This window comes from Equus caballus, chromosome 11, assembly GCF_041296265.1.
Source record: "Equus caballus isolate H_3958 breed thoroughbred chromosome 11, TB-T2T, whole genome shotgun sequence".
Classification (NCBI taxonomy): Eukaryota; Metazoa; Chordata; class Mammalia; order Perissodactyla; family Equidae; genus Equus; species Equus caballus.
Window position 1 is genome coordinate 5,899,788 of NC_091694.1, and position 20,260 is coordinate 5,920,047.

At 47.1% G+C, this 20,260-nt stretch overlaps 1 protein-coding gene across 8 annotated transcripts in view; it reads left to right on the forward strand.

Annotated features, from left to right (window-relative positions):
• Window positions 1-10,557: 10,557 nt before the first annotated feature.
• RNF157 (ring finger protein 157) overlaps window positions 10,558-20,260 on the forward strand; it is a 72,004-nt gene continuing 62,301 nt past the window's right edge. For 2 of the 8 annotated variants that reach the window (XM_005597127.4, XM_023651981.2), the window contains exon 1: window positions 10,656-10,854. In XM_005597127.4, coding sequence (XP_005597184.1) covers window positions 10,671-10,854 — 184 coding nt within the window. In that variant the 5' untranslated portion in view covers window positions 10,656-10,670. Of the gene's footprint in view, window positions 10,855-11,138; window positions 11,434-20,260 lie in introns of those variants that run through there. The other 6 variants (XM_005597125.4, XM_070226867.1, XM_005597128.4 and 3 more) reach the window with 6 other exon arrangements.

Below are 20,260 nucleotides of genomic sequence, written 5' to 3' on the forward strand. Positions count from 1 at the left end.
TTCCTCCCCAGGGAGACTCACAATCTTCAAATCTGCGTTAATCATTCCCTTCCCTCACTTTTCTTTATCACTTAATCCTATATGTACATATCTTCAGGCAAGGCATGTGGGTGTGACAGATTGATTCCATTGCATAAGTGACTCACCTTTCTGCCAGGCTCACTCCTCTCCACTAAGTCTGCTGGGTGAGCCCAGTGGAACCCCCCATCAATATGGGTCACTCGCAGCAAGGGCTGGCTCTCTTTTTCTCTTTTCCATGACCTCAGACAGCCACTCAGATCCAAACTAGCAATCATAGGTCATAAGAAGATAATCTAGGAAGGCTCCCTGGAGGAGGCAGAACTGAAGCTGGAAAGGATTTGGGTAGACAGAAAGGAGAAGGAGGGAAATGTTGGGGAGACGGAACAGTGCAGACCAAAGCACAGAGTTAGGTTGAAAGCAAGGCCATTCAGGGCATCTGTTGGGAGGCAGTGGCGGGGTCAGGGAGATGCTAAGCTCGGAGAGGCAAGGGTTGGAGTGGACCTGCTCTGGGCAGTTGGGGAGGACGGTGGTTAGTATTGATGCGGGGTCGGTGAGCAGCGGAGTCAAAAGAAAGATTTCTTGGACTCTCAAGATTTGCTGGTAGCGCTCTTTTATTTAGAGAATAGTGTGGAATAGCATGGGGACAGGACCCATGGGCGGTCAGAGCTGTTGCTGCCGCTGCTAGCATGGGGACAGGACCCATGGGCACTCAGGCTGCTGTGTGGGGACAGGGCCCACGGGCAGGAGGAGGTGCTGCTGCCACTGCTTCTGCTGCAAACATGGGTGGAGAGTAAGGCTAAATTTAAGGCATAGGTATGTAAGCCATCTCTTTACAAGACAAAGGAAAGAACATGTAAAAAAGTTAAAATGGTATCAGTGCAGGTGGGGTCTGGCCATTGGGTGGTCCCACAACTTTTAGACAAGAATCAAATTGGATTAAGTAAAGGCCAGAAGCCACCACCCTAAAAGTTACATGAGGTTGCCAGACAGTAACCAATTTAAGTCCTTGCCTTCCGCATTAAGAGTTTCTAGAGATAAGGCCATCCCCCTTCTTCCTGGTACAGAGAGGAGGCATCTTTACAGATGGAGGTTTCCCTTACAAACATAAATGTTTCCCAACAATGGGCAATCAAACACCAGTCCTCGGAGCCTGCTTCTCATCTGCAGTTTTAAAATTAACCAGCCTAAAATCCTCATCAAGTATCATGCCCTTATCCATGAAAAATGGCACGTGCTTTCTCAAGTTAGCACAGAGATTCCTCAAATTAATCAGGTTAGGCTGAGCTGTGTTGAGGTAATTGCAATCCTAGAGTCTTACTTCTCACCCCTGCAAAGTTCACTGCAGTTTGGTGACTCAAGAAAAACTTCCCTCTGGGCAGTGACATAATGATTCAGATGTGGGGGGCTTCCGAGGTCTTGTAGCTCCGAGGTGCCAAACTATAGCCCTCAGGCTGCTGCTTGTTTTTGTAAATAAAGTTTTGCCAATCTTTTTTTCCCCCCCCTGCTTTTTCGCCCCAAATCCCCCCAGTATATAGTTGTATATCTTAGTTGTGGGTCCTTCTAGTTGTGGCATGTGGGACGCCACCTCATCATGACCTGATGAGTGGTGCCATGTCCGCGCCCAGGATCCGAACTGGCGAAACCCTGGGCCGCTGCAGTAGAGCGCTCCAACTTAACCACTCAGCCACGAGGCCGGCCCCTGTAAATAAAGTTTTATTGGGACACAGCTGCACTTATTTGTTTGTGCATTATCTATGACTGCTTTTATGCTACGGCAGAGCTGAGTGCAGGAGTGGCAATCTGGACCACAAAGCCTAAAAGGTTTCCTGTCTGTTCTTCTGCACCATCTGGAACATGCCGGCAGACAATAGAGGGTAATAAGAGGGCTGGAGAGTTATGCATCAGCAATTAAATGTTTTAGCCTGGGAAGTAATACACCTCTGCTCACGCTTCATTGTCTAGAAGAATCACGTGGCCTCTTCTAACTTCCAGGGGCACCAAGGTTGATCCTCCGCACACCCAGAAGTAGAGGACAGGGCAGTGATGAACATTAGAACCATCGGACTGCCATACGGCTCTTCCCCAGGCGCCAGGCTGTTGGGGAGTGAGGATGGGCCTGTTTTCAGGTGCTTATCTCTAAATCTCAGAGTCACAGAGGGAATTTAAATTGAACGGAGACAAACGTTGAAGACATTTGGAGCTTCTGATGAGCCACTACTGGAGGTTTCAGAAATTTTCAGGAACACAAGAAACCACGGTGTGCTGGAAAAAAAAAAGGAAAGCAAGTCCTGGAAGAGAAGTGTTTGTTTAAAATAAAGCTCCTAATCTTTTCGGCAAGTTTCGTGGTGATAGGTGCCCTCCTCCTTCAGGAACACAGGGCACCTCGGGGAGAAGGATGGACATCTGCCATTTCCTGACCGAGGAGCCCAGGCCACACAGATCATTCTTTGGACCAAACACAGAGTGCTGTTAATAAACACAGGGCAGTGTTCCGCATAAAGAGGAAGGAAGTATTTACTGAGAATGAGAGCACTGGGTTGTACACAACAGAATTGGGAAACCACCAGAATGTGCCTCGTCACCAGAAACATTCATGCCCAACGTGCCCTGGGTCCTGGGAGCAGGCAGAGAAAATCCCGTGTCCTGATCCTGGGGAGCATCCAGACCAGAGCTGCCCCACCGACCAGATTGTGTATGGAGCCCAGTCATCAGAAGGGATTGCACAAGGAGACAGGGTGTGTGTCCAGGCCTGAGACCGTTACAAAGCACAGGGTTCACTCAAGTGCTTATGGGAGGGCGGCGTATTCATCTGCCAGAGCTCTCAGAGAGAAGTTTAAGGCCGAAGAGGACTTCCAAAGACAAGAGGAGATGGAGGGTCAAAGGGCTTGTTGAAAATTGGTCCTAATTCAGAAAAGGACATGACGTAGAAGGAAGTGGGTAGGATAGGAAGGCAGATTAAACTTGAGAGAAGCAAGGCGAAGGCGTGGGTGGAGAGAAGTCCCCAGGCATTGCCCTTTACCACTGGTGCCACTGCAGGGAGAACCACTCTGCTGGCTTGGTGACCAGCAGGCCTGACACCAGGACAGGTTTTCCCCGTGGAGGCTGTTAGGGGAGGCAATCCGTAGGTAAGTCCTAGGGCTTTGGACGCAGCAGATGAGCCTCAGGCAAGTTCCTGTTCCCTGTGCCTAATTGAGGGAGCTTCGGTTTCCTCATCTTGGAAATGGGAACCATAATAGTACTTATCTCTCAGGGTTGTTTGGAAGATTAAATGAGATAATACATTCAAAAGTGCTTGGATGGGGGCTGGTCCAGTGGCACAGAGTAAGTTCGCACATTCTGCTTTGGTGGCCCAGGGTTTACAGGTTTGGATCACGGGTGCGAACATGACACTGCCTGTCAACCATGCTGTGGTAGGCGTCCCACACATAAAGTGGAAGAAGATGGGCACAGATGTTAGCTCAGGACCAATCTTCCTCAGCAAAAAGAGGAGGATTGGCAGCAGACGTTAGCTCAGGGCTAATCATCCTCAAAAAATAAAAAAGAGTGCTTGGATGGAGTCATTGCTCAAAAATGATTATTCTGCAGCCTGCCCTGTGGCCAAGTGGTTAAGTTCGCATGCTCCGCTTCTGCAGCCAGGGGTTTCATCAGTACGGATCCTGGGTGCCAACATGGCACTGCTCATCAGGCCATGCTGAGGCGGCGTACCACATAGCACAACCAGGACCTACAGCTAGAATATGCAGCTACGTACTGGGGGGCTCAGGGGAGAAGAAGAAAAAAAAAAGAAGATTGGCAACAGATGTTAGCTCAGGTACCAATCTTTAAAAAAAAAGTTAGAAATGATTAAAAAAATGATTATTCTTCATATGTATTTAATAGTCATTTATTTATTTATTTATTGGTGAGGAAGATTGGCTCTGAGCTAACATCTGTGCCCATCTTCCTCTATCTTGTATGGGTGACACTGCCACCCCATGGCTTGACAAGTAGTGTGTAGGTCTGCGCCCGGGAACCAAGCCTGGGGACCCGGGACAGCCGAAGTGGAGGGCACAAACTTAACCACTACTCCACTGGGCCGGCCCCTGTAGTCATTTATTTAATGAGCACTTACATAGGAGAAACAACGTGCCCAGTCCTGGGGGATTCGAAGAAACCAAAGACCAGAGGTGTGTTGGCAAATGGGCTCTGGGGAGTGAGGAAGCCCTGATTTCCAGCATTGGATGGCTTCTGCGGTTTAAATAGTCCCATTACCTCGTGTCTCAAGCTCCAACCGTTTGACAACTGGCTGGCAAAATTCCTGAACGACGAGCTCTGGAGAGCAGGACCTGACCCAATGAGCTTTCTCTCTAATTAGCAAATGACACATAAGTGACAAGTTAACCATGGCGCCTCACAAACACGCCCCCCGCAGTCCACAGTGAGTGGGCTGCTGCACTTTGGGGAAAAGAAGGGGAATAGGCCGGCTTCTCTCTGGTCATTCAGCGGCCACCACAGCGTGAGGGGGGAGATGTGTTCCTAGCATCCTGAGCTCCAATGGGCGTGGACAGATGATGTCTCAGGAGATCCAAAACCCTGGGCTCTGCCTCCAGCCAGCGGGGCATGAGCCTCAGTTTCGTCACCTGCACGATGAAGGCAGGGTCTCGAAGGCACATCTTGGCTCTGAAATCCTGGAATTCTGCCTTTAAAAAATTACTTTTTTGCTAAGAACCTGAAATCAGAAATCTCAAGAGTCCGTTGCACCCCTATGTTCATCGCAGCATTATTTACAATAGCCAAGACGTGGAACCAACCTACATGCCCAGAAACTGATGATTGGATAAAGAAGATGTGGTATATATACACAATGGAATACTACTCAGCCATAAAAAACGACAAAATTGGCCCATTCACAACAACGTGGATGGACCTCGAGGGTATTATGTTAAGCGAAATAAGCCAGTCAGAGAAAGACGAACTCTATATGACTCCACTCATAGGTGGAAGTTAGTATATTGATAAGGAGATCTGATCGGTGGTTACCAGGGAAAAGGGGGGGTGGGGGGAGGGCACAAAGGGGGAAGTGGTGTACCCACAACATGACTAACAAAAATGTACAACTGAAATCTCACAAGGTTGTAATCTATCATAACATTAATAAAAAAAAAAATAGCATTTATTGAGCACCTGCTGTATGCCAGGAACTGTGCTGGGGCTTTATACACCCTGTCTACCTAAATGTTCAAACCTCTCTTTGCTCTTCTCATGTTCATTTACAGAGGAGGAAACTAAGGCTCAGACAGACTGAGGCACTTTCCCAAGACACACAGATGGTGATGGAACAGCTGAGTTCTGAGTCTTGTTCTGTTTGGCTCCAGAGCCTTACACGCCATTTACCTTTGGAGACTGAGGACATCCTGCATATAAGTATCGAGTGAATTACACAGACAATTATTCCTGCAATAGCGCTTCTGAGGAAGAAGAGACAGTTGTGGGCCACAATGCCCAGAGGGGGCTTCCCAGAAAAGGTCGGATTCCAGCTGAGTGGGGTTCTCCTTGGCACACAGGAGTTGCACAGGTGGAAGGGTTTTTTGTGAGCAAACACATGAGCAGCACTGATAGCTGCTTTTGGGGCACAAGCGGGGGTTTATTGGGAAGCAGAGGGAGGAAAGGGCTCCGGGCTAAAACATCTGTCATGTGTAAGGCAACAGGGAGCCCCCGAAGGGATGTGGGCCAGGGAGTAACACGATGAAGGCGCATTTCAGGAAGGTTACCCTGAGAGCTTCTTCAGAGAGGAAGTTACTGGAATTGCCAGACCTCCTTTCATACACCGATTTCATCTTGGAATATAAAAGATAACAGTATACAACTAAGCAACATAATAAATATATACCTCATGGTGCATAAAAAAGATGTAAAGCTTTCAACAGTTTACTGTGCGAACCTGGCAGAGAGGAGAGTCTCTGTTTCATGCTGTCAGGCTCTGCGCATAGACTTTGAAGTGCGCTAATGAGGACAGTAGTTATCATTTAAATAAACAGGCAATTAGCTCAGGAATAAATGTGTCATTGTAATCAAAGTCATTGAATTGCTGGCCCATGACGGACATGATCCTGCACTCAGAATTTAGCAAGGACACACTGTTCGTGTGTACACGACACTTTTAACCCACTGACACTTTTAACCCACTTGCCAAGAATCGGTTCCAACCGTTGGGGGCTGCTCTCACTCCTCTTTTCTCCTCCGCCTTTTGGTTCCCGTGCCTAGGAGGGGTTAGGTGATCCATCGACCTCAGCTTCAGTTTCAGAGGAGTAGAGGGAAGTTTGGGGAGACTCTGGCCGATAGCAGATACATCCATGGTCTTCTTATGCCAAATCGAGCACATTCATGGATAACTTCTGGGCGACGGCAGTTGATTGCCTGTTGGTACTGTTACCGCAACAGCTGAACATGCGCATGCATTTGTGTCGCGTTTCTAAGCTTTTTTTCTCAAGTTGATGTTTCTTCTTGCATCAGCTCCAGAAGACAGCTTACCCTGCAAAAAAAGAAACCAAACCAGCAGCACGAGTTTCCCTTAGCGAGGAGGCCCAGTGCTTGGAGCCTGGGATCCCGGGGTTCTGAGCCATGCTGCCACTTGCATGGCCTTGGGCAAGTCCCTTCCCCTCTCCAGGCTGCAGCTGCCTCATCTGTCAGGTGAAGGGGGCTGAACTAGATGACCTTTAGGCTTCTTCCAGATCTGACGCTCCAGCCAGGACACACAAGAAACCCTGGGAGAAGGAAGAGAATTTGTTCTCATTTTCTCCCTTTGATTTTCAAAGTAATCAGTTGTGCTTTGCTAAAGAGAGGTGTGGGCGCTGTGTCCGTGCTGCCTCTTCCGTCTTCTGGTTTCCTTGGGTACCAGGAGACAGATGCTGGGCTTTTTGCCTGCCCGGTGTGTTTACCCAAGAAGAGCAGAGCCGGCAGCTTATCCATACTGGGCTGAAATGTTAATAGCACATTCTTTTCACACTAACTTTATCGTGCAGAATGTGCAGCCCCAGGTGGAGTTGAGCTCAAAACCAAATGAAGGGCAGGGCAAATGAAGGCAGAAGTGAGTGGACAAAAATGAGCCCACAGGGTCTGGTATTTGAGAGAAATGATGGGGGACTAAAGGTAAGTAAAGCAAAATAGAATGGACTCTCTTAATTTCTTTAAACTAGTCCTTGAACAAGATTAATGTCCCAGGTCCCTCATTTCTCCAAATGCCAGATGCCTGGGCAGCAGGGCCGGAACTAGGGCAAGGCAGGCGAGGCACCTGCATGACATTGAGAGTGAGCGCCAACTTAAAGATTACACCCTGGGCGCCTCGCTCTCCTCACCCTCGGCCCGGCCATGCTGGGCAGTGTAAACATTGTCTTTCATATCGGTCTTAACTTGAAAAGTAGATTAAGAAGCTACAAACCCAGCTAAAGTTTGCAGCCATTTGAACAATTCTCCTTTGTTAGCAGCACACAGCTGAGCAGGAAATTAACAATGAGGAATTCACATTTGGCAAGAAGCAAAATCTGAAAGTCCGTTTGCTGATTTCCTAATGGACAAGGTTATTTTCCTCAACAGAGAGCCTTAGGTTGCTAGAGGAACCGTTTGCAGGATCCCAAAGCATTTAGGATCAGACCCTTCTGTCGGCGTGAGCCTAGCCTGCCAATCTGGAGCAGGATGTGAAAATCTCTGCTGGTGGTTTTAGCTTTAATCCACTGAAGCCATGAGCTAAGGACTGAGAGAGGGATCTGGGCCACGTGTTGCTTGTTGGGTCCTATCTTTTGGAGAGACTGTGCTTACTCAGAACAGCTAGGACTCTAATCTCTCTATCCCCCTAGTCCGGGCAGAAGGGCCAAGCAAACAGCCAAGAAGGGGCCTGCCTTAGCTCCTTCAAGTCCCCGGGGCATCCCCTGGCCCTCCTGCCTTGGGAATGCTGTCAGCTTTTCACCCACAGGCTCTCCCTCCTTCCTGTTATAGGAATCTGGGTAAATCATCGCAATGAGTGGATGTGTTACAAAGGTGGGAAATGCACACCTGAGCTGAAACCAGGACAGCCAAAATGAACAAAATTAAAAGCTCAAAGGGACTAGCCGACCTAGAAATTACTCGTCCCTGTGCTTCCCCCACATGCTTCTCCTTTCTCCCTTACAACCAAAGTCAAGAAGGGCTTGGACCTGATAAAACACTTTGCTTTTACCTCCCTGCCTTCTGCGGATGCTTAGAGGAAGCTCCTGAGACCCTTAAATGCCAGGTTCTCTGCTGGGATTCTCCAAAGGGCTGCATGCAGATCATGGAAATGGAGAGGATGCCCTGAGGCTATTTACACAAAGGATGCATGGTATTTGCACATAATTTCCCTATGTACACTGTGCCACTACTCACCAGACCATTTTTGCAAGTTAAAAGCATTTTTTTTTTTTAAAGATTTTATTTTTTCCTTTTTATCCCCAAAGCCCCCCGGTACATAGTTGTGTATTCTTCGTTGTGGGTTCTTCTAGTTGTGGCATGTGGGACGCTGCCTCAGCGTGGTCTGATGAGCAGTGCCATGTCCGCGCCCAGGATTTGAACTAACGAAACACTGGGCCGCCTGCAGCGGAGCGCGCAAACTTAACCACTCGGCCACGGGGCCAGCCCCAAGTTAAAAGCATTTTTATGGCTCTCTTGATGGCAGTCACTTCTGGATTTTTCCTGTCTGTGCCGTCTTCTCCCTCAGGCCCTCTCCCTGGCCCAGATCTCTGGAAAGGGAGCCAAATGGTGCCAAGGAAGGACCAGAGAGGAACGCAGGACTGGTCCCTCCAGAGGCGGCCACTCTGAGGGCTTGGCTGCCCATCTCGCTTTCTCCCTGGGCACTGGCCGAGGTCCTCTTTTCCAAAACTGTAGCACTATGTGATTACGTTGTAGACTGTGGGACTCTAACTCAATGAATTCACAGAGAGTCTCTTTGATCTGGAATTTTCTCTGAACTACCCCCATCCCTTTCTCGTCTGCCTCATACCCCTAGGAGGGGGGTTACTGCTTCTTTTTAAACGGAGTCTTCATTCACTTGTTGCATCTTTGCAATAGCCAGTGAGGGCAGGGCTACATTATAGACAGGAAACTGAGACTTGATACTAAGGGCTTAGTCCAAAATTACACAACTGGTTAGGGTCTTGATTCGTCCAACTCAAAGTCCAGTGCTCTTTCTCCGCCTCAGTTTCTTCAACTGTAAAATGGGGATGCAAGTAGCACATACATCATAGGGTTGCTATAAGGGATGAATGTCTTAATATGTGCAAAAGCATTTGAAACAGGGCCTGGCACATAGAGAGTGTTCAACAAATGTCTGCTCATGTCACTGTGCTATGCCTTGTTTTTCTTTACTATTCCACGTATAGGATTGCATGACTCATTTGTGGGAGGAGGAATCAAGTTACAGGCTTGGGGAGCATTATCCAAGATGGGGAATGAGCCCGTTTCCCAGGCTCGGAGCAGGCTGAGGTGGGACCAGAACAGATCCTTTCAAGCCACAGGCCTGAGCTGCCCCGTTGAGCCACATCCCTTGCCTGGCTCTGGCTGGGAAGAAGAAACCCTTAGACGTGGATAAACCCGTAGAGGAGATGGTGCCCCCTTTACAAAATGCTGAGGACAGGAAGAACAATGGCTCCCGACAGAGCCGCAGATTATAAGGCAACATTTTACTCTGTCATGTGCTGAGCGCCTTCCCTTTTGAGGCAGTTCTAGGATTCTCCGTGACTCATCTTTACCCAGTAATGACAAGGTAGGACCCGTGTGTGGTGAAAGGACTATCAAGGAAGTCACCAGTTCCCTTCCAAAGTTACGTCCAAAAGCCTCTAGCGGTTAGGGCCAGGGGCTGGAGGGAGGGCTCTGAATTCTGCCAGGGGGGCCCTGGTGCTTGGGAGAGGCTGCCCGGGACTCGCCCTGCAGCTCAGGCCCTCCTTAGCAGCAGTCAGTATAAACGACAGAGATATGTTCCTGCCATCCTGGGGACCTTGGAGAAAACCAAGGCAATCGGGCGGAGGTTCCTTTAGCATCAGGTCTGTTGGTTACTGCTGAAAAGAGGGCAATAAAAAAAGCAAAATATAATCAGGGAAGAGTTGGATGCTATAAAATGACTTTACAGACCTAATCAAGGGAACCAGCCACCCCAAACTGTACTTTGAACGTTGTTGAAAATTGTTGGTCATGTAGCAGCTGAAATTTCTGCTCATCTGTCCACCTTTCCAGAAAAAACACCAGACCCACAAATAAAATTAAACGTTTAAAACACAGATGTCTTGAATTAAGCTTTGGAATGACGTCTTCTGCCTGTCCAAGCTTCCCACTGTTTGGTGTGTGTTTTCATGAAGAGGAGCCCCCAGTTCTGCCTGTCCATTAGCGTTCCCCTGCGTTGACTCCCTTTCCAAAGTCTCCAGAAGGTGTGATCAAGGCTGAATGTCTTGATCTTATCTTGGGTTGACCGTCTCCTACCTTCAGAGCTACATGAGCCGTCCCAGATATAACAGATAGCATGTAGAGCGCTTTGAAAGGAGTTACGCGAGAGAGATGGCGACATCTTCCTAGAGGGTCACCAGCATTGACTAATCTCCCTGGGAGATGGGATGGGCAGGGAGATGGGATGGGCAGAGCACTCGGGGGTTGAGGCGCTGGGGGCATGAATGATATTAACGCCGCCTAGTCTTCTGCTCCGAAAGCCACCGGAACGGCTGAGGCTGCCGGGCTGCGCGGGGCCCCTCTGCGGGGTTTCTGGCCATTGGCTTTGGCACAAGCCGAGAGGTGGGGCTGGAGAAGGCTTCCTCCAGGCCGGGAAGCTGGTGCCGCGCTCGGATGTTTGGGACAATGGTGAGCGAGCTCGCGGGCCGCGGAGGAGGCGGCTCCCGCGCGGTAATCTGAGCGGGATGAGCGGTCCAGGCCCTGCGCGTCCCCGGCCCCTGGGACCCCCTCCCGTCCCCGCCCCGGCCGCGAGCCCCGGCCCGGCTCCCCGCGCCCGGCCCGGCCGCCGCTCCCGCCGCATCCCGCCGCCCATTGGCTGGCGCGGCGCGCTCGCTCCCGCCCCGCCCCGCCATTGGCCGTGGCCGCCGCGGTCCCCGCGCCCGAGCCGCCGCTGACATCACGCGGCCTGAGCGGCGGCGGCGCCCCCGGCCGAGCCCGCAGCCCCTCCAGAGGCGCCGCCGCGGGGCCCGGCGGAGGATGGTGCGCGGCGCGCCGGGGGCTCCCCGCCGCCAGAGCCGCAGCGCCGAGGCGAGGCGGGCCGCGGCGGGCAGCAGACCCCCGCGCCGGTTGCGGGGCGAGCGGCCGCGGTGAGCCGCCGAGGGCGGCGCGGGCCAGCGGCCATGGGGGCCCTGACGAGCCGGCAGCACGCGGGCGTGGAGGAGGTGGACATCCCGTCCAATTCCGTGTACCGCTACCCGCCCAAGTCCGGTGAGGGCCGGCCGGGCGCGACCCGGGGCTGGGGAGGAGGGCGTGATGCTCCTGGGCGCGGACTCCGGGGGTTCTGGGGACCAGATGGCCGACGTGGCTGCACAGCGATCTGGAGGATGCGAGGTCCTCGAAGAGGCGTGGAGGGGTGCTTCAGGGGCCTTGGCGAGGTCGCCGCGGTGGCCAGCCGTCCGCTGGAGGACGTGAGCGGCCTGCACGCAGCCTATCTTGTGACAGACGTGTGCTGGGGGGACTGCGGCTCCCGAGGGGCGGGATGCTTCCTGCACAGGGGGGTCCCGGCCGCCCGCAGCGCCGCGTCCCCTCCCTCCCGCCCGGTGCCCTTTCTCCTCCCGGGAGCTGAGGGCTAGGTGAGGCGGGCTCGGCATCCGAAACAGGCACCTGTGGTGGGTGCTGGCCCTGGTCGGCGCATCCAGACCTCTGGAGAGGGAGGGGCAGGCACAGGTTGGAGTTAGGTTTCTCCGGGGAAAGCTTCCATTGCCCGCTGGAGGATGGAGGCTGAAGATGCGTTTGCAGTGCTGGTGCTTTCCCAGAGGCTGTCAGAAGAAATAAGTGTTTAACAGAAATGTTTGAGGATCTAAGTATCAAGAGCCACTCGGGGTGTCCCTTTGCCAGAGTAACGGCAAGCCTGGTTTTTGGAATGGGGTTAGCTCTGGGACAGGGCACAGGTATTGAAAATGTATAGAAGTCCTATATTTGTTTTCAGAATCATTGGAAAGATAGATGTCTCCAGCCTCTGGCTTGTGGCAGAAGCACTGGAGGCGGAGGAGGATTTTGACAGCAAAGGAGAGAGGATCACAAGTGGATTGAGACCCAGCCAGTTCTAAACTGCTGGTGCCTGACCTAAGGCTCTGCTCTTTATTTGTATTGCTTTCCTCAAGACTTCTGCGGACCGATGACTACCATCTTCTCTTTGGCTTAGGACCTAATGAGGATTTGGGTGATCTTGGAGAGGTGTCAGAATTGGAGCAATAGAATAAAGACATGCTAATGAGATGAGCTGGTTTCTCAGCGGTGTGTCCATTTGGTGCCAGGTGAAAGCAGGGACCAGACAATGAACCAGCACCCCTGCAGAGCGTCTGCCAGAGCTGTGTTTCTCACTGCTTTTGTGCCAAAGAGTGAAGCCTTGCAGAGATGAATATGCTTAAGAGCTGTTTTAGAACAATGTAAAATAAAACCACAGATCATTAGTGTTTTAATAAAGCCCTAGCTAATTTTAACTATATGAAACCAGTGCTAAAGGAAGCGTGCATTTTGCTTTTTAATACACAAAAATATGCACAAGTATTTGTGGATTTTTTTTTCTGAAGTCACTTAGCTTTTATTGATCAGAATATGGAACATGTTTTGCTGAGCTTGGAGTTTTCAGGAGAGTTTGCTGCCTCAAGAGTATCCGCCCGTCCTTCACATATGGGAATTAGCACAGGTCACTCTCAGTAGGCTGTTCCCCAGAGGATATTAATGCAAATATGAATCTTGGATGATGTTCATGAACAGATAATGGACCCGAATAAAACTTTTCTTAACCAACACACTCAATGCCCACAATCTTAAATGATCCTCTCCATTCTGCCAATCTTTTAAAAGTTTTAACTAGTTGCAACTCATTTTTATTTGTTTATTTATTTATTTATTTATTTATTTATTTATTTATTTTGAGGATTAGCCCTGAGCTAACTACTGCCAATCCCCCTCTTTCTGCTGAGGAAGACTGGCCGTGAGCTAACATCCGTGCCCACCCTCCTCTGCTTTATATGTGGGACGCCTACCACAGCATGGCTTGCCAAGCAGTGCCATGTCCGCACCCGGGATCCGAACTGGCGAACCCCGGGCCGCCGAGAAGGGGTACATGCACACTTAACCGCTGAGCCACTGAGCCTGCCCGCAACTCATTTTTAATCAGAAGTTATGTATAAGAGAAATCTTTACAGCAAGTGGACTAAATTATTTATGTTGAAGGTAAAACACAGAAAATAGGAATCAGAACACTCACATCCCAGTCGGTGAACCTTTGTGTACTTGAAAATTTCCATGAATTTGCATACGTGCTCTAGTTTAGAGGTATCTCCCATCCTTCATCTGACCTTTAAATTGGCCTGGCCCTTTACGGAATTACAGTGTTTTAGACCTCAAAGGACCCTTGTAAAGAATTTGACCCTAGACCCACGCATTTTGCTGGTAAGAAAATGGAGGCCCAGGAAAGTGAATTCCTGTGGCCGCAGCCACCAGCAAGTCCGTGCTCTTCTTACTAAAGCATTAGCCTCTGCCTTTCACAAGGAATTGGATTTTGAACTCGTCCTTGATGATCTGTGGGATGGAGGCTATTCTGCATCAGAACTGAAACAAAGCTCAGAGGCCTGTCCCTGTGAAGGAATCAGACTGGGTTGATTTGACAAGTCTCCTTATCTTGAGTCCTGGTAGAACAGAGCAAGTGACAGGCAGTTGTCTCCAAGTGACTGACCGAACTAGGCCGAGACTGCCCTCTGGCTCACTAGAAAGCCTCTAAAAGTCTGCTGCCTGTGGAACAGTTATTTCAGAAAATAACACTGTCATCTTCCCTGTAATGATGCTCACAGTGCCCAGCAGAAATTGCTTTTCTGGGGCTGGCCCAGTGGCGCAGCAGTTAAGGGTGCACGTTCCGTTTTGGTGGCCCGGGGTTCGCTGGTTCGAATCCTGAGTGTGGACATGGCACTGCTTGGCAAGCCATGCTGTGGTAGGCATCCCATGTATAAAGTGGAGGAAGATGGGCACGGATGTTAGCTCAGGGCCAGGCTTCCTCAGCAAAAAGAGGAGGATTGGCAGGAGTTAGCTCAGGGATAATCTTCCTCAAAAAAAGAAAGAAAAAGAAATTTAAAAAAAAAAGAAATTGCTTTTCATTTTTTGTATTTTTAAAGAAACCCTTTGGTTGGGTATGCACATTGAACTGAAAACATTTAAAAATTATTGAGAACAGCTGATTTCATGGAACTTGGGTTTGTAGATTTTTTTTTAATAGAGATAGGTGAAAATAAAATAGCCTAAATTATTTAGAATTACTTGGTTTTTGGTGAGTAATATAGTCACATGGTTCAAAGTTTAAAAGCACGAGAAGGCATACAGTGACAGTCTTGTTCTCGCTTCGGCGCTTCACCCACCCAGTTCTCCTGTCTCTGTGTACACCTCCCATGCCTATGCAACCACTTTTGGTTTCTTTGGAATTCTTCCAGAGTTTCTTGGGTAAATATAAGTATAGCATACTATTTAGGCTGTTTTGCATCTTATTTTTTTCACTTTCACAGATTTTGGAGATCTTTTTATATTATCTCTGTATTGGAGAGATTTATTTTTAATTATTTTATTGAGGTCATATTGGTTTATAACCTTGTGTAATTTCAGGTGTACATTATTACGTATCAGCTTCTGTATAGACTGCATCGTGCTCACCCCCAATAGTCTAGTTTTTACCCCTCACTATACACATGCGCCCCTTTACCCCTTTCGCCCTCCCCCATACTCCCTTCCCCTCTGGTAACCACTAATGTGTTCTCCTTATCCATGTGTTTATCTTCTACATATGAGTGAAATCACACACACGGTGTTTGTCTTTCTCTGTCTGGCTTATTTCGCTTAACATAATACCCTCAGGTTCCATCCATGTTGTTGCAAATGGGATGATTTTGTCTTTTTTGGGGGGGGGGGGCACATTGGCCCTGAGCTAACATCTGTTGCCAATCTTCCTCTTTTTGCTTAAGGAAGATTGTCGTTGAGCTAACATCCATGCCAGTTTTCCTCTATTTTATGTGGGATGCTGCCACAGCGTGGCTTGACTAGTGGCGCTAGGTCCATGCCCAGGATCCATACCTGTGAACTGCAGGCTGCCAAATCGGAGCACACGAACTTAACCACTATGCCACCAGCTGGCCCCTGTCTTTTTGTTTTTAATTTAAAGATTGGCACCTGGGCTAACAACTGTTGCCAATCTTTTTTTTTCTTTTCTGCTTTATCTCCCCAAACCCCCCCTGTACACAGTTGTATATCTTAGTTGCAGGTCCTTCTAGTTGTGGGATGTGGGACGCCGCCTCAACATGGCCTGACAAGCGGTGCCGTGTCCGCACCCAGGATCCGAACCCTGGGCCACCGCAGCGGAGCGCGTGAACTTAACCATTCGGTCACGGAGCCAGCCCCTGTCTTTTTTTTTTTTTTTAATGACTGAGTAATATTCCATTATATATATATATACCACATCTTCTTTATCCACTTATCAGTAGATGGACACTTGGACTGCTTCCACGTCTTGGCTATTGTGAATAATGCTGCAATGAACACAGGGGTGCATAAATTTCTTTGTGTTGTTGATTTCTTGTTCTTTGGATAAATACCCAGTAGCGGGATAGCTGAATTGTATGGTATTTCTATTTTTAACTTTTTGAGAAATTCAAGAGGTTTTTTTGGTTCTGTTTTTTTTAACTCCTCTGTAATGTTTCTTCGCATGCACATGCCATCCCTTTTTAACATAGTCTCCCATTGATGAACATTTGGGAGGTATTGTTTTTCAATCTTTTACTATTGCAAACAATGCAGCAATGATCAATGTTATACATATGTTCTTAGATGATTTTTAGCTTTGTTAATAAATACTTGAATATTAATCACCTAAGTAACAGAAGGTATGGTGGGAGTTTGTTTCTGCATAGTATTTCTACATTAGCCTAGAAAGCTATTTATAGCACTATTCTGCATTTGGTTGTGCCTTTGTAATTTTTGAGTTAGAAGACATGCATGCTTTTAAATCCTTCTCTAAGATCTTCTCTCTAAAAGCCCATGATCATTTGTTTAGCAAAGGTATGGCTTTGCTCAGGTGGTTGGTTTTTTACATGCACGCCCCTCTTTTGAAAGTGGTTCCACATTGATAAAAGACATTAGGCTTGTTTTCAGTATTCAGGAAGAAATAGGTCTACTATAAAGACAATTTAACTCACTTTAATTCAGTACCTGATAAACCTAGTTCATTTCTCTCTACATATTTGGGAAAACTGGAAAATAGGAGTAACTCATTTTGCTCAGGTGTTTAAAGGTAAACCTATTACAAAAATTCAGAACGGTAATCAGAGTCCTGAGCAGCTAACATCATCATTCTCCAAATTTTTTGTCATCTTGGAATACACACACGCTTGTCATCGGTCTATCCTATATAGTAAGGGCAGTTGTTAAAGTGTGGCTAATAAGTCTTTGCCTGCCAAATAATTATAAGAGTTTCTCTTAGCTTTCAGGAGCATCAACTTAATATTAGTTTTGAAACCAGGGACTTGGAAGTCTGCAGCTTGCTACAGGGTAAAGAATTGTTTGGTTCTGGCACAGTTCGATTGACACTTTAACTAAAATTAAGTAGATTCCTGAAAGTCATAGTAAATGCATTTACTATCATAAGAAAACTAGACGTTGCTCCATTTAATGATGAAGACATCAAAATCAAGAGTCCAAATGCTAGTATTTTTTTTGACACTTAAGATGTAGTAATTCTCCTACTTTCGAATCCTCCAATATTTTTGTTTTCTTTGTACTTTACTTCATTGAGAGCAGGCTGATTTGTTTCACTTCTTGATTTTGTCTTTAGATTTAGGCCTTTGATTTCCTCATATGATGGTGGTTTGTGTCCTCTTGCTCTTCGGCATCTCCATTCTCTTTCTGTTGCCATTAGCGCACGTTATTGAGCACCAGCTATGCATTATGCATTGTGCTATGCACCAGGATATAGATTCTGATCCTTGTGCAGGGTGATTTTGGTGCCTCTGGCAAGCAGCAGGATGGAAGCCTTCATATCAGCTTTGTAATTCATGCCGTGGGTCACAGAAGGGAGTCTTAACAACACAAGCTACTTGGTGGCTGTATCAGTCAGGGATCTCCAGAGAAACAGAACCAATAGGAGATATGGATAGATAGGTAGATGTACACAGATCTTCCTCGATTTACAAAGAGGTTACATCTCAATAAGCCCATTGTAAGTTGAAAATATCATCAGTTGAAAATGCATTTAATACACTGAACCTACTGAATATCATAGCTTAGTGTAACCTACCTTAAATGTGCTCCTAACACTTAGATTAGCCTACAGTTGAGTAAAATCGTCTAACACAAAGCCTATTTTATAATAAAGTGTTGAATATCTCATGTAATCTGTTGAATACTTTACTGAAAGTGAGAAACAGAGTGGTTGTATGTGTATTGGTTGTATGTGTATCGGTACAGAATGGTTGTCAGTGTATTGGTTGTTTACCCTCGTGATTGCATGGCTGACGGGGAGCTGCGGCTGCTGCTGCCCAGCATCATGAGAGAGGATGGTACTATATATCACTAGCCCAGGGAAAAGATTAAAATTCAAAATTCGAAGTACGGTTTCTACTGAATGTGTATCACTTTTGCACCATCATAAAGTCAAAAAATCATAGGTTGGACCATTGTAAGTTGGAGACCATCTGTGTGTATATATATCTATGTGTGAATGTGTGTGTGAGTATTTATGTGTGTGTGTATATATATATGTAATTTATTTTAAGGAACTGGCTCACGTGATTGCAGAGGATGGCAAGTCTAAAATTTGTAGGTCAGGCCAGCAGACTGGGAACTCAGGTAGGATTTCTATTTATTCAAGGAGTCTTGAGGTGGAATTCCTTCTTCCTTGGGGAACCTCAGTTTTTGCTCTTAAGGCCTTTAACTGATTAGGTGAAGCCTACCCATTATCAAGGGTAATCTCTTTTACTTAAAGTGAACTAATTATAGGGGCCAGCCTGGTGGTGCAGCAGTTAAGTTCGCTCGTTCCCCTTTGGCAGCCTGGGGTTTGCTGGCCTGGATCCCAGGTGAGGACATGGCACTGCTTGGCAAGCCATGCTGTGGTAGGCGTCCCACATATAAAGTAGAGGAAGATGGGCACAGATGTTAGGTCAGGGCCAGGCTTCCTCAGCAAAAAGAGGAGGATTGGCAGCAGATGTTAGCTCAGGGATAATCTTCCTCAAAAAAAAAAGTGAACTAATTATAGATGTTAATTATATCTACAAAATATCCTCACGGCAACATATAGACTAGTTTGGACAAACAACTGGGCACCCTAGCCTAGCCAAGTTGACTCATAAAATTTAACAGTCATAGTGGCTTCCTCTTTTAACTAATTGTTCTTGCTAAGTAGGTCTAACCTCAAGTTTTTAGTCCTGAAAGAGTGCTTGTGCTGTGAAAACATATTTTTAAAAATCTAAAGTTACAGTATTTAAAAATCATTATTTAAAAATTATGCTCCTTCCAAAATTTCGGTGCTTCTCATCTAGTGTCAGAGGCAGAATGCATGCATATAGAGATAAATAAGATACAGAATATATCACAACCAAGTGGGCTATATCCCAGGAATGCAAGGTTGGCTTAATATCTGAAAAATCAATCAACGTTAATACACCATGTTAGTAGAATACAGAACAAAAACCATGTGCTCTTCTCAATATATGCTGACAAAACATTTCACAAAATCCAACACCGATCAATGATAACTCTCACCAAACTAGGAACAGAAAAGAACTCTCAACCCGATAAAGGGCATCTATGAAAAGCCCACAGCTAGCATCATACTTTTTTTTTTTTAAAGATTTTATTTTTTTCCTTTTTCTCCCCAATGCCCCCTGGTACATAGTTGTATATTCTTCGTTGTGGGTCCTTCTAGTTGCGGCATGTGGGACCCTGCCTCAGCGTAGTTTGATGAGCAGTGCCATGTCTGCGCCCAGGATTCGAACCAACAAAACACTGGGCCGCCTGCAGCGGAGTGCACAAACATAACCACTTGGCCACGGGGCCAGCCCCTCATGGTTTTGTTTTTTTTTTTTTGTCCTTTTTGCCAATCTTCCTCTTTTTGCTTCAGGAGGATGGTCACTGAACTAACATCTGTGCCAATCTTCCTCTATTTTATGTGGGATGGATGCCGCCACAGCGTGGCTTGACAAGTGGTGCTAACTTGCACCTGGGATCTGAACCTGCGAACCCCGGGCCACTGAAGCAGAGTGTGGGAACTTAACCACTATACCACCAGGCCAGCCCCAGCATCATATTTAATGGTAAAATATAGAATGCTTTCCTTCTAAGATCAGGAACAAGGCAAGGATGTCTGCTTTCACCATTCAGTATTGACTGGGGATTCTAACTAGTACAATAAGGCAAAACAAACACTTTTTTGTGTGTGTGAGGAAGATTAGCCCTGAGCTAACATCTGTGCCAATCTTCCTCTATTTTGTATGTGGGGTGCCACCACAGCATGGCTTGATGAGCGGTGTGTAAGTCCTCACCTGGGATCCAAACCTGTGAACCCTGGGCTGCCAAAGCAGAGTGTGCAAACTTAGCCACTATGTCACCAGGCCGGCCCCAAACAAACACATTTTTAAAGAAATTTTAAGGCATCTAGATTGTAAAGGAAGGAGTAAAACTGTCTCTATTCACAGATGACGTGATCCTGTATATAGAAAATACCAAGTGTCCCACACAAAAAAACTAGTAGAACTAATAAATGAGTTAGGAAGTTTCCAATGCAAGATCAAGATACAAAAATCAATTGTATTTTTATATATAGCAATAATCTGAAAATGAAATTAAGGAAACAATTCCATTCCCAACAGCATCAAAAAGAATAAAATTGTTAGGAATAAATTTAACGTAAGAAGTATAAGATTTGTACACTGAAAATTTTGAAATGGTGCGGAGATTGATGCTTTAACTAAAGAAGTTTTAAAAGATCTAAATAAATAGACGTTTCACGTTCATGGATTGAAAGACTCAGTATTGTCGAGATGATAGCGTTCTCCAA